The sequence below is a fragment of the Danio aesculapii genome, chromosome 6, assembly GCF_903798145.1.
Source record: "Danio aesculapii chromosome 6, fDanAes4.1, whole genome shotgun sequence".
NCBI classification, from domain to species: domain Eukaryota; kingdom Metazoa; phylum Chordata; class Actinopteri; order Cypriniformes; family Danionidae; genus Danio; species Danio aesculapii.
The window spans coordinates 44,762,999-44,777,875 of record NC_079440.1 but is presented as its reverse complement, the minus strand read 5'-3'; the positions used below and the strand labels follow the sequence as shown (position 1 = coordinate 44,777,875).

General features: G+C 35.7%; 1 protein-coding gene across 1 annotated transcript; it reads left to right on the top strand.

The window, feature by feature from the left end:
• The first annotated feature begins 307 nt into the window (after positions 1-307).
• Positions 308-14,821, top strand: sec61a1b (SEC61 translocon subunit alpha 1b). The gene is made up of 12 exons (XM_056460350.1): positions 308-412; positions 1,164-1,231; positions 1,326-1,391; positions 1,583-1,661; positions 3,161-3,292; positions 3,688-3,797; positions 7,108-7,261; positions 7,348-7,508; positions 9,294-9,491; positions 10,156-10,347; positions 13,463-13,539; positions 13,625-14,821. Exons 1-12 carry the CDS (start codon positions 406-408, stop codon positions 13,809-13,811), a joined length of 1,431 nt encoding a protein of 476 aa, XP_056316325.1. The 5' UTR covers positions 308-405; the 3' UTR covers positions 13,812-14,821.
• The last annotated feature ends 56 nt before the right edge of the window (positions 14,822-14,877 follow it).

Below are 14,877 nucleotides of genomic sequence, written 5' to 3'. Positions count from 1 at the left end.
TCAACAAACTAACATCGCTTCTATGCTCTTTGCCTTCCCTGAATAAACAAGATATTTGTACCATAAAATGTGCTGTATTTTCAACAAATAAATTGTCAAAGCTTTGTTCCGAGTGTAAATACAAAAATCCATCCCATCATTCTAAAAAAATCTATATTTATTCATTCTTAAATAATCATAACTTACTCTGATTGGTTATTTTTATCCAACGGTGAGAAAAGTAACATCCATCACGAGACATGTTCTGGGCCACGATTCCCGCCTATTACATTCCACCGCTAGTTCAATGGCACAGACACTGACGTGTATTTGTGCTCTTGGTGATGACGTGTCCTGAACACGCTCCTAGAACTGATACCCGGGGCTCGCTAACCGCTAGTCTGCGACCATCATCAGAGGGACACCATGGCCAGTGAGTCTTCATAATTTCTAACCCAACTTCGAGTCAAGAAGTTCAATGTTTTTTTTAGTTAACGTCGTATAAAGTAAACTACTGCGGCTTAAGTAATAACCGGTAGATTCTTTGCTTCATTATTTCCTCATGCGTTAGCTACTGTATTTTGCTGTCGGAATCTATTGTTTGTGGTTTATTGCAGACTTTAAGCACACAATTTAATTTTTGTTTCCTTTTATTGTTCAAATATGTGGCTTTAATGGCTACAATACGTTCTAATATGACCTGCTAGCACTAGGTTAGTAACTTTAAATTGACGTTAGCCTTGTCACAAATGTACTTTCAGTTTTTGTCTCAACATGGGTGTTAACGTTATACGTTATGCAGTTTTACCTCTTACTATATTGTATGCAAAAAGGCATTTATGTCATGCATATTTACGAAATATAGAATTAACTTCGTCTTAAAGTTCATCCTGGTGTTGATTAAAGTTCTTTTAAAACATTATTTTGAATTGTGACGTGATTTGGTGTTGTTTTTATCCGTATATTTCATGCAAAGATGATGGTATGATGATAGTCGAGGTTTTCTTGAGGTGAATGATGACGTTGCAGAAGACACAGATTCAACTAACTTGTTTGAACTCCAGAAACTTTAAAGCCACGTCAACTTAACCCATCAGGAACTTCTGGGATAGTGACGCTGTTTTGATTTCACATGTTCGGCGTTATAACTGTAATCTAAAAGTGCTGTTTTGTTTTCCCCTCAGTTAAATTTTTGGAAGTAATAAAGCCATTCTGTGCGGTTTTACCTGAGATCCAGAAGCCAGAGAGGAGGGTATGTGGTTTGGTTATAAAAACATTTTGATTCATTTGTTCTACCTTGTGGCATTTTGTTGATTTATATATATATTTTTAATTCTCCTTCACAGATTCAGTTCAAAGAAAAGGTGTTATGGACTGCAATCACTCTTTTCATCTTTCTGGTTTGCTGCCAGGTACGTTTGATCTCATCTGAACTCTTAAGCTCTTAGTGTTGTAAACTGTTGATTATCAACAAGTCATTCATGCGTATTTTATTAACCTCTGAAATCAAACGTTATCATTTTTGGGTGTGCTTTTACTTGTTTCTGAAGACGGTAAACTTGTCTATGTGACCTTTTTTTGTTTTATGATCTCCTTTCCTCAGATTCCTCTTTTTGGAATCATGTCTTCAGACTCAGCAGATCCCTTTTATTGGATGAGAGTGATCATGGCATCCAACAGAGGTGTGTACAACTGAATGAGCAGTGTCAGACAGTGATTGAATCAGCTGTTACATGTTTGACAAGTGATTTAATCAAGCTTCATTAGCTGTTTAATTTTCATACAGTTGCTCAGCAATAAATAAATGTAATGAACTTTGGGGTAGGATAATCAATTTAGGATAATCAGACCACCTAAATGTAATTACTGCCAAGCTGCTCTTACTATGAAACCTATTTTGCTGGAATGTGAAAGTTTGAATGCCATTTATATAATTTTTTTATAAGAAGAGTACTTTGATGGACATTTTTAAAAAGGTACCACCAGGAAGAATCTTAATTTATTTATTAAAAATTGAACTAAGAAATCAAATTTAACTTTGAATATATTTTTGTATTAATTTTATTTATGCATTTCCATTTATAAGTAACTTTTTATTGTAAAACTAATTTGTTTTTATGATGTAATATTTTTTTATGTATAACTATTTTGCCATGAAATAGCCATAAGTTGCTGATGTGGCAATAAATAAAGAAGGATAATCAGCATTCGCCAATAACTGTTAAAGTTATTAGTGAATAACACACAAGTATCAGACTATGTATAGGTTTATTGGAAGACAATTAAGCAACTTTTGTTGTAAAAGATGTCCTATTTTGTTGTCTGTCTAATTTATAATAAAATATTGGTGAAAGTTAATGATGCTGCCATTCAGCATTACTTTTATGTAAAATAAAAAGTAATGATTGATGATACAAAATGTTTATTGTATTTTTAACTATTAAAAAGTTCTTCCTGTCAAATGGATAAAACCTGGTGAGATTAAGGATAGCGGCAAATTGTAAAAAATAAAAATAACTGTTAATTATTATTTTGGTCCATAAAGTCTTTTAATAACGGTATGTTATCAAATTATTCTTGTTCTAAAGATTCCTGACAACATTATTGATGGTACACTGACTCGCATTTTATTTTATTTTCTGTCTATCATGATTAAAAAGTAGGAGAGTCATAAATTCATTCATTCATTTTCTTTTTGGCTTAGTCCCTTTACTAATCAGGGGTCGCCACAGTGGAATGAACCGCCAACTTATCCAGCATATGTTTTACACTGGGAAACACCCATACACTCTTGCATTCACACACATACATTATGGCCAATTCAGCTTATTCAACTCACCTATACAGCATGTCTTTAGACTTGTGGGGGAAACCGGAGCACCCGGAGGAAACCCATGCGGACACGGGGAGAACATGCAAACTTCACACACAAATGCCAACTGACCCAGCTAGGGCTCGAACCAGCGACCTTCTTGCTATGAAGCGATCGTGCTACCCATTGCGCCACCGTGACACCCTAGTCATAACTATTATTATTGAAAAATAATTGAACGAATTCTAGTATGCAGAAAGTTGTATTATACTCATGTCCACACAGAGAGTTTAATGTTAGCCTTTGGTCTTTGGAAAATCCCTTATTGACCCATAATAAAGTAGTATGTTTTTAAAATGTGAATTTCAGGTACTTTGATGGAGTTGGGTATCTCGCCAATTGTGACGTCTGGCCTGATCATGCAGCTGCTGGCTGGAGCTAAAATCATTGAGGTTGGAGACACCCCTAAAGACAGAGCGCTCTTCAATGGGGCTCAGAAACGTAAGACACCCCTTTCTATTTAATAATATATAGATCTTATTCTTACTGGAAGATATGGCTTCTATTCTCTGTCTGTAGAATTCTTTACTCTAAATTTGTCGTTTGTGGAATTCTGATTGTATCCTTACCAATATTTTATGCATATTTATTTATTTGAATTAACACTTAGATAATATTGTCAGGCATTCTTTATTGGAAACTAAACTGCCAGCTTGAAAAATATTCTAATAACGCATTATCCCTTACCATGTATTTTCTGGGATATTTCATACATTTACCTAAAATGAAGTGCCTTCACAATCACTGGTACTAACTGAAAGGCTTTACGCATCTCCCACTGCAATATTACTTAGGGGAAACCCATCTTAAGTTCATTATTTCTCTTTTTCCACCAGTGTTTGGCATGATCATCACCATTGGTCAGGCTATTGTGTATGTGATGACTGGCATGTATGGAGATCCTTCAGAGATGGGTGCTGGAATCTGCCTTCTCATTATCATCCAGGTAATTCATGTTTTTAGCTACTTGAAACATTTATTTAGCCATTTTCATAGTGATTAAACAGACCGATACCACATTGGAAGTGTTACCCGGTTCAGACATTTTACAGAAGTACCAAGTTAATCTGGTGTAATGAAGTTCCTTTTGATTCCAAGTAAATTTTGTGACAATGTTGCGATTGAATAATGCACAATTTCTGTTTTGCACATTAATATTGTGTGGTGTGCATTTAATGTTGGTGCTCTAGACATTAGCGAAACAAGCTGTAAATTCCAAATGTATTCTAGAAACTCTTCAACTTTACAAGATGGCCTATTACATTGTACAAAAGCCACAAAAAAGTTGATTTGTTCATCCGGAAAATTCTGAACTACTCTTCTGTGAATTGTGTACTAAAACCTACCAGAAATGCTTCATACTGTATGTAGCCACTCACAAATTTAAGGGGCTTTCCACACAATTTCCTTAAACGCCCCCTTGTCTCCATATTTACATGCAATATATGCAGTGGTGTAAAGTAACAAATTACAAATATTCAAACTACTGTAATTGGGTAGTTTTTCCTCAGGATAAATAGTTTTTATAAATGCACTTTTTCTTTTCCCTTGAGTAAATTTTTAGTGCAGTATTAGTACTTTTACTCCGCTACTTTTCGTCAACCTGCAGTCACTACTTTTATTTTTTCTTGTCTATTGGATTAGAAAATTTAGTCCTGTGATTCCTGTCCAATCAAATCACACATAGAAGTAAAGCGGTAAGTCGTATCATATTGAACTACCTCAAGATATGGGCGATTTATAATTGCAGCAAACTGTGTGGAAGCATTAAAAGTGTTCAAGAAGATGTACAAAAACTTTACACACATAGACCCAGAGACTGTTTAGATGCATGTCACTGATGAAAAAAATGACAGATGTTTACTGTATGAAGACTGAAATGGTCACCTGACATCACAACCTAAATCGATCCTAATATTAACGCCTTATGATGTTGTCTGCCTGCTGGGCAATAACTAAATGCACTACAGAATGTTAGGTTTTCACACACACAAATGACATGTAAATGCATCAGCTTTTTACTGCGTAATACTCACTACCCTTGAGTACTTTTGAAGGGCAACTTTTTACTCAATATATTAAGGAATGTATGTAGTATTTACGTACATGGATGTAAAATTTACAACAGCTACTTTTACTCGCACTACATTTTTAGGCAAATAATGGTTCTTTTACCCATGTAGGATTTTTCAGTACTCTTTCCACCAATGATTAGATGTAAATCTACCAATATCCATTACAATTATATTTGTAATAACCTATTGCAAGTCACGTAACATGGGTTAGTGGAAAATTGCTTATCAACATTTAGAAATTTGCACAAATCTTCAGTGGAAATCATACTACTAGTACTGACAGTAACAACAAAACATTGGATTGCATTTACCATATTACAAAACATTTGTTTTGCCTCAATCTAATGTTATCATCAGGTTGTTAAATTGCCCTTAAAAGACTTTGCTCTGGATAACAAAGTGATGTTAACATGTATTGTTCAAATAATCGGGTCTATTGGTTTGCATTTGGACTTACTATCAATGCAAATGACCATCATTATATATAAAAAAAACTGATAGAGCTGAATCTTTGATCTTATTTTGTGCTTCATTTTGTGAAGAACATTTTATTTCAATTTTTTATACAAAATTTTTTAGTTTTATTCTATGTAGTTTCTTCTGTTGAACACAAAAGATAATTTGAAGAATGCTGGTAACCAAACCGTTGATCGAACCTGCTCACTTTTATCAATTTTTTTTTCCGCAATGGTTAGTCAATGTCAATAATTTGACCACCAGCATTCTTCAATATCACATTTTGTGTTCAAAGAAGAAAGAAACTTCTACAGGTTTTGAACAACAACTTTAGGACGAGTACATGTTCATTTTTGGGTAAGTTGTCCCTTTATGGTCTGCATAAAGAAGCCCCTATTTTGCATTCTAAAAGGTCATAATTTAGTTTTGGGGGTCTCCAACAACAGTCTGATATGCATGCAAGGTAAAAAAAAAAAACACAGGTAAAAATAAATGCTTATTTTAAGACAAATTATTCCAACGACTCCCATATGATTCCTTCAGTGATTTTTATTTGTTCCCAAGCTTCTCCATAAAGTGAAGCTAATCTGTTAGCTGTCTGATGACCCAGTCTGTTGTGATTGGTCAATGGCGTTTAGCGCAAGACAAAGAGAAATGCCCACCACGGCTATGAAGTAGCAGCCAGAGAGTATGTGAGAGCCCAATGCAGGAATACAACAAAGCAATGCAGTTAAACGCCAGCATATTACTCCACTCTTAACGCTAACCCCAAGTAATAACAATGACACACATTCACTGTTAATCCACACAGTGGCAAACGTTGAACTAATTTGAAAATGAACTGCGCTGCGTGTTAGGAACAGCTGATGGTGGCCATAGCAACAAACAGCAGAGGATCAGGTGCACAAAATGCATTTAAATTGGTAAAGGAAGAAGCAGGCATCCTGTCTTCAATGTGGTTTTGGACAATGTGTGAACAGCCCATAAAGATTTAACCTGAGAGATGCATTGCAAACACTGATCTATAATTGATATGTGATAGCAAGCTGTGTGGGGCTGTTACAATTTATAATACACATTTAAACACATTTTACTTACACTTAGATGTTATGATACAGAGGAAAAAGAAACTTGTCCATATGAACTGTAACAGTTACTGACAAAGTCCCATTCATAAAAGTCTGCTGCTCCTTCCTTTAATATCAAACGGCTGGCGAATCCGCGTTGCAGCGTAGGTTATTGTATAAAAATCAGAAAAATAACTGGAACAAACACAGCACTAGGTTGGCTTTTACTGTGGTGTTGGTGTAAAACTTAATTTAAACCTTTGTTCCCCACAGCCAAATCTCCATCTGTCAGTGATTGTCATCTATTCGCATTATGATAAGTCCTGTGATCCCCCTCGCATCCGCTAGTGTCTAAATAGAAAGGCGCGTTCACATTTTACCAGATCTGGAACTACATATTTGGTGATGTACCTTATCGACGTTGACTTGTTCAAGCAAAAGATCCGAACCAAACTCTATTCATTTATTCAACTCCAAGTCGACTATTTAGTTAAAGAATCAATAGTTTTAAACATGGTGCACTTTCAGATTTAGTCCTCAGCCGGATGTTTTCATTCACTTAGTGCTGTTATACATTGCATGGAAGGTCATTTTCAAAAACCCGTAATATGGGCTTGTTAAGTGAATTGTGTTTAATTTGGGCATTTGTTTTCGGCAGTTGTTTGTGGCTGGTCTGATCGTGTTGCTGCTGGATGAGTTACTCCAAAAGGGCTATGGATTGGGCTCTGGTATCTCTCTCTTCATCGCCACCAACATCTGTGAAACAATCGTATGGAAGGCGTTCAGCCCAACAACAGTCAACACAGGAAGAGGTCCGTGTTCAGGATACAGCATCTTGTTCTGAACTATTCTTTATTGCCATAACATAATGTTGACTGAATTTTGTTTGTGCATTCAGGCACTGAGTTTGAAGGAGCCATCATTGCTCTCTTTCACCTATTGGCCACTCGTACTGATAAAGTGCGAGCTCTGAGAGAAGCCTTTTACAGACAGAACCTGCCCAACCTCATGAACCTCATCGCTACAATCTTCGTCTTTGCTGTGGTCATATACTTCCAGGTATATATCGCAAACAACATGACAGTTCATCTAAATTTAGTCAGTGTTTCACTCTGGCTTGATGCAGTTTTAAAGACACAGCCTGTCAATTGAATAAAGTGATTTTATGAGTGTGGTGATTCAGAGTGAAGCTGTTTAAGCTTATGAGTGCTCTTTTTGATACGAGCAGCTCCTTGTCTCCAATGGCTCATTGTCTCAGAATGCCTAAATTTATAGGACATTCTGCTCAATTCTCACCATGTTATCTGAATTTAGGTCTCTTGTTTTACTTGCAATTACAAATGCAAGTAAAAACTCTAAAACTTGTTGCTTAGAAATCAACGGCCAAAATAAAAGCTGCTTGGTTTAAATGTTTAATAATGGCCCGTTTCCACTGAGTGGTACGGTTTGGTTTGGTTTGGCACGCTTTTATGGCCGTTTCCAATGTCAAAAAGCGTACCGTACCGTACCACTTTTTTGGCACCCTTTCGAAAGGGTACCAAACACGAGAAAGGGTACCAAAAGGCGGAGCCACACACGCAGCTGAACGCTATTGGTTTACAGAGATACGTCATTCGCTAACGCAACAAGCCAGAATGAAAACAAAAAACCCGCCATGTTTGAAAAACACAGCGAGAGATTTTAGCGGAATTATAAATACGTATAATAACGAGCCATGGTCGATCTGGGCTCAAACAAACCTTGTCGTCATCTTGATGGACAGCCACAAATCCAAGAAGAAGAGCAGATTTACCCTGTGCCCCGTAGTTTTTTACGAGCCAGTCTGAGGTGCGAGCGGTTTCGCTTTCTTGCTAGCGCTCGCGCGTCCAACATTATATCTGAAATAACAAACTTCTTGAGCTGATGATAATAACTTGCGCTTGATTATTGATGTGCTTTTGAAACCCGATCCTGTCAGACACTGACAAACGCGAGAGTGAAGCGCGAAGAAACAAAGGAGAAGCCGGGAAAAAAGGAGCACATTAAATACGGGCGAAATGTCTACTTTATGTAGTTCTTCTGTAGTTGAAGACTGTAAGGGGCTGTATGTGTTTATATATGTTCATTTATTTAGTTATTTAATATAATTACAGACGTTACAGTAGGCTGTTTCGCACTGTCTTTGATCTGCAGTTATAATCAACTCATGTTCATTGAAAAGTTAGTAATAAACATTTCTACACAAGTATTTGTGTATGAAGCATCTGTTTTGTGAGAAGTGTTTCTCATATGATATGCGAGCGACCCATACAGCTTTGTAGACATTTCCTCGAGCTAGAATTACGTCGACTGAAACTTTCTGTCATACACCACGCCCACCAAAAGGGTACCCTTGTTAGTGGAAACGCAAGCCTGATAAAGGTGACCCGTACCAAACCAAACCGTACCGTACCAGTCAGTGGAAACGAGCCGTAAGGGAGAAAGATTGTTAAATTACTGTACTATACTAGTATTATATAATTTTTCCCTTTTTAAACTTGGTGAAATTACAATTGTAGAATTTTTCATTGTTTTTCACTTTGCGTATTTGGAAAACACAAAAGCTTTTTATTTTGACCTGTTGAGATGATTCGTGCAGAGTAACCTAGTACGTTAATGGGTTGTTCCATAAAATGAAAGTGAAAGTCTGCAGTTTTACTTGTTATTTAAACTTTACTTGTAATTGTGCAGCCTTACAAACAAGAACAGACCTGGTGGTGTTGTTTTTATGCAGTCATAATTTGATCAGTTTGTCACTTCAGGCTGTCAGAGGTAATTATACGCTATTTAAATTTCAAGTGTTACATACTTTTCCTCATTCCACAGGGATTTAGAGTCGATCTGCCCATCAAATCTGCACGTTATCGTGGACAGTACAACACCTATCCTATCAAGCTCTTCTACACTTCCAACATTCCCATCATGCTGCAGTCTGCACTGGTGTCCAACCTTTACGTCATCTCTCAAATGCTCTCCACTCGCTTCAGTGGAAATTTCTTGGTCAACCTTTTGGGGACTTGGTCGGTAAGTGACAGATTTAGTTGTTGTTGTTTTTTTTTCCTTAAAGGGAACCTTTTATGCAAAAAACACTTTTTATAAGGGGTTTAAACACAGTTGTGTGACAGGTCTGTGAGTAGACTTGTAACCAGCTTCTAATGGTAAAAATTGATTAATTTCTTATCACCACTGTTTTCTGTACAAACAAACTGCAGAAATGCTTCGAAATTCTCCCTTTGTACATGCAATCAGAGGGGGAAAGTTCTCCCCATTAGTGATAATCTCTCCCTCAGTAGGTTAAGCCTTTTTTTAAATTCATTTATTTTTTAATCTGTCGCTATGCTGACACACAGGCATTTGTAGCTCCATCCACTTTTAAAAAGAGCACATCTCATTTGTATTTAAAGTGAAAGTCACCAAAATGGCACAATTAAGATCAAAGCCTAAAATGGCGGTTTTAAAGAGTTCTAAAACATTATTTGTTGGTCATTTTGATCTGAAACTTCACATACTCTAGGGACATCTAAAAACTTATTTTACATCTTTTAAAATGGGGCATAATAGGTCCCCTTAAAGTATGTTTGCCCATAAAGGCATAAATGGTACTTCATATGTGGCTAAAACTTAATTATCAGACCTTCTTTGCCGTCTGAAACTATAACTTAACTAATATATTTATTTCTTTTAACAGGATACCGCAACAGGAGGACCAGCTCGTGCTTACCCAGTAGGTGGCCTTTGCTACTACCTCTCACCCCCAGAGTCCTTTGGCACAGTTCTGGAGGATCCAATCCATGCCATCATCTACATCATCTTCATGCTGGGATCCTGTGCCTTCTTCTCAAAGACCTGGATTGAAGTTTCAGGATCATCTGCTAAAGATGTAAGAGTATTAAACCACCATGTTTTCCAGAATACAAGTCACACACATTTACAGTTGCATTGATGTAATATTTTAAAATTTGGTTCAGATATTATATAAAATTCGATATCAGTAGCATTAAACTGCGCTTAAAACTGTTTTAATTGGTTTAGTTAGCCCTTCTCCACAACAAAATCTAAAGATTTAATTGTATTTAGAACAGAAGAGGGAAATAAAATAGTAGATATTAAATAGAATTATAGTACCACTCTCTACATTTATTATAAACCAAGCCTGAATCCAAGGTCTAAAATTAAATCTCATTAAGGACCAAATAAAATAAATAAATAAATTGACGTTTGTGAGTGAATAAAATGCTTTTCCTTTACCATACTATTTTCACCATGTGATTGTTTTTACACTGGACGCAGCATTAAACAATACCATGACTTCTATTCAGGAAAACAGTGTTCTCTTGTATTGATCAAAAAGCTGCATTGTACAGCAGGAATGTGATGAGATCTCGCGAGACTAAGATTTCTGGTCGAGGTGAATAGTCTCGTGAGTTGTGATGTTATGATGGAGCGTGAGGGTGAATTTAGTACTGGAGATTGGAGGCAGGATTGGATTTGAACCGCAAATCAAGGGCTTTGCACACACCTGGTAACTCTGCTGCCTCTGTGTTGCATGTCACTCATTTGCGTGGACAGGTGTCACGTAACCACCTTTATCAAAGATTGCCATGTTCAAAATGCAAAAGCTGCTACAACAGCCACCACACACATTATACATGCGATAGAATAGCACTTTAGATATGCTTAAAGTCATAATCGTCAAACACAAATCAAATTAAGATGTGAAATATTCATATTTTAGTCATATGATTGAAGTGCTGTACAGGCTGTAAACTCTGTAATTAAGCTATTACTGTCGTGTAGGACTTTTAGCCGCATTTTGTAAAAGGATAGTCTATACACGCAGCTGTTTGACACTATTCTCTGCGCCAGTGAAGCACCACAGACACTCTCATTAAAGTCTCCTCAAAGTGCGCGCACACACCCAGTGAACTCCTGGAGACACCAGTCATCATTCATGCCGTCCGGAAAAAAACAAGTTTTATTTTCATGCGGCGTGTTCAAATTCTGTATTAAATTCCATTAAAACAGGTCTCTCCTATCAGTCCTTATTCACACTCTCATCCAGTAGCTCAGAGGCTGTGAGATTTGGGGAAAATATCTAATTGCTATTTTTTGATACTGATTTTGCGACAAATTTTGATTTGTGATTTCATTTTGAAGTTCAGATTTATCTCAATCTGCAAGTCGTGGCAATAATTCTGCCACAGCTCTTAAAATGACCTGTTTTTTTTTTTTTTTCCTGTGTCTGACTTTGAAACCAAAATATTCCCATATTATCAATGCTGTTATTTGACATTATTTGTCTATCAATGCTTCTGAAGCAGTAGACACCATTATCCCACTTGTCTGCATTTTCCTGTTTTATTTTATTTTTTGTTTTTTTAATTTATTTTATTTTATTTTTTACTCCACATAGTTCGCTTGTGCAATTCTGATTGGAAAGGTTGAAAGTGTGCTCACTCTATTGGCTAGTAAGACTGTTACACACAGACGACAGTCACACATTTTCTCTGGGTGGGGGAGATTAAGTGATGCATGCAGTTAAAGTCAGAATTTTTAGCCCCCACTGTTTTTTTCCCCCACAATTTCTGTTTAACGGAGAGATTTTTTTTTTTTCAGCACATTTCTAAACATAATAGTTTTAATAACTCATTTTAATAACTGACTTATTTTATCTTTGCAATGATTACAGTACATAATATTTTACTAAACACTATTTTTCAAGACACTACTATACAGCTTAAAGTGACGTTTAAAGGCTTAACTAGGTTAATTAGGTTAACTAGGCAAGTTAGGATAATAAAACAAGTTATTGTATAACGATGGTTTGTTCTGTAGACGATTGAGAAAAAAAAATTAGCTTAAAGGGGCTAATAGTTTTGACCTTAAAATGAATAAAAAAAAATAAAAAAAAATGCTTTTATTCTAGCCGAAATAAAACAAATAAGACTTTCTCCAGAAGAAAAAATATTATCAGACATACTGTGAAAATGTCCTGAATCTGTAAAACATAATTTGGGAAATATAAAAAAAAAAAAAAAAAAAAGGGAAGGGAAGGGGGGCTAATAATTCTTACTTCAACTGTATATATTTCATATTGCAGCGTCTTGTGATTTAACTAATTGCAACGTTTCAAATTGTGATTGCTATTCAATTAATCGCACAGCCCTAGTTTGTTCAGTCACTAGTTTAAAGCAAATTATTTAGCAGTGTTTGCATGTCCTTTATGGCATAATTCAGTACAAAAGAAGTAAAATAGCATTCATTACAAATCTATTTTAAAAAGCACCTGAATTGTTTTTCTTTTTTCAGTTGAATAAAAATCTATTTTCCATTCATATATTGGCTAAATATTTTGCAATGTTTACATTCCCTTTCAGGATGGAATTCATTCAGATAGAAGTAACATTACAAGTTGATTTTAAAAAGGCACCTAAATAGTTATGCTTTTTTTTTTTTTTTTTTCTTGTTGATTAAAAGGCTGTTTTCCATTCATACATTTCATCATTGAGCATTCCAAAAATAGTGTATAAAACTCTCGTCTCATTCTCGTGAACCCAATCTCATGTCTTGTCTCGTGGAGTAAGCGTCTCTTCACACCCCTTTTGTACAGTCATCTTAAATTCAATTCACAATAAATATTGTTCCAAAGCAGCTTTACAAAAGGTGTATATTATTGCATTACAATCAAATTCAAAAAAGTTATAATAATAATAATAATAATACTCTTTAATTAACTAGTAACCAATAGCTTTTAACAGTTAAATGTATTTTATATATATATATATATATATATATATATATATATATATATATATATATATATATATATATATATATATATATATATATATATATATATATATATATATATATATATATATATATATATATATATATATCATGCAGTTATATAGTATATGGGCGATTTCTATGTGTACATGTGACATGAAGTGTATGTGAAATGGTCTTCATATGTACACCTTTGCGTTTTTTAGGTTGCCAAACAACTAAAAGAGCAGCAGATGGTTATGAGAGGACACAGAGAAACATCTATGGTCCATGAACTGAACAGGTAAAACATGCAGACCACTCAAACATGACTATACTCAATATCTCAGACACTGATCAACTAAACCATGACCTGAATCTTCGCTTAGGTACATCCCCACAGCGGCAGCCTTCGGAGGCCTGTGTATAGGTGGTCTCTCAGTCATGGCAGACTTTCTGGGAGCCATCGGATCAGGAACTGGAATCTTGTTGGCCGTCACCATCATCTACCAGTACTTTGAGATCTTTGTGAAGGAACAGAGCGAAGTGGGCAGTGTGGGAGCTCTCCTGTTCTAGTAGCGCCTTCTAACTGACTGAATTTGAGTTTAATAATTTCTTTTATACGTTTTTTTTGTTTTATTAAACGCACAAATTCAATGTTCTGCATCCAGGACGTGCTCCCACTGTGCATCTGATCCTGATCTGTACCGACTCGCTTCAGAGTCAGAGCTGCAGACTGAAATGGATTTCGTTTTCTTGGGTGGGGGAAATATGGCAGCTTGATATCTCAGTGTTAGGCATGGGAATGTAACCATCCTTATTTTCCACAGTCTTCATTTTCCAATAAAGGAACTATCGATTGTGTTTTTGATTTCAGGTAATTTCAATAATGCGAAAGGGAACAAACATCCACGTTTTGGATCATTTGGACATCAGCTTGTCTCTGTGTGTGTGATGACGTAAGTGCAATGATATATCATGGTAACAGTCGATCTGGTGTAAATAAAAGGATTTTTATGGTGTGAGTGGAGAAGTGCACATTTGCTTGCATTTTTGTGTGGGCTGAGTGTTTGAAAACATTGAATTGGCTGTTAAAGTTCACCCAGGTGCATCAGCGCCGTTTCCTTTTGGCTTTGAGGTTTTGCCATTTATATTTATGTTTGTTGTTTTCGTCTCATCTCTTCAAGCTATTATGAAATGGTTCTGTGCATTTTCAGTTACACTACTTCAAATGTTTCTGTCGTCGCACCTTTTTAGTTCTTTGTAGCTGTGGTTTCTTCCAGTGGACCAAATGCTGCATAAACTGCCTGTTAATGATTATGCCAGTGTTGATAAGAGAGGATGTGGTTTGTAAAAGAAGAGTGTTGGTGTGTTGTTTTCTTAGACATCACAGTATTAAAATGTGCTGCGGATACATTTGGAGATTTGTTCTTTTTTACTTTTTGAGCACAATTTTAATATTGTCTAATGTTATTTGAAGATAAATGACTGTTACTTTAGTCTTAACTGCCTTAACTGTTAATTTTTTAATTGATATCCCCACAATTGCCACCTTTAATGAATAAATCTAAAACTAAGTCCGTGAAGTTGTCAGTTTTCTTCCTTATAGATATTTTATTTTAAATATGGTTATAAATTCACA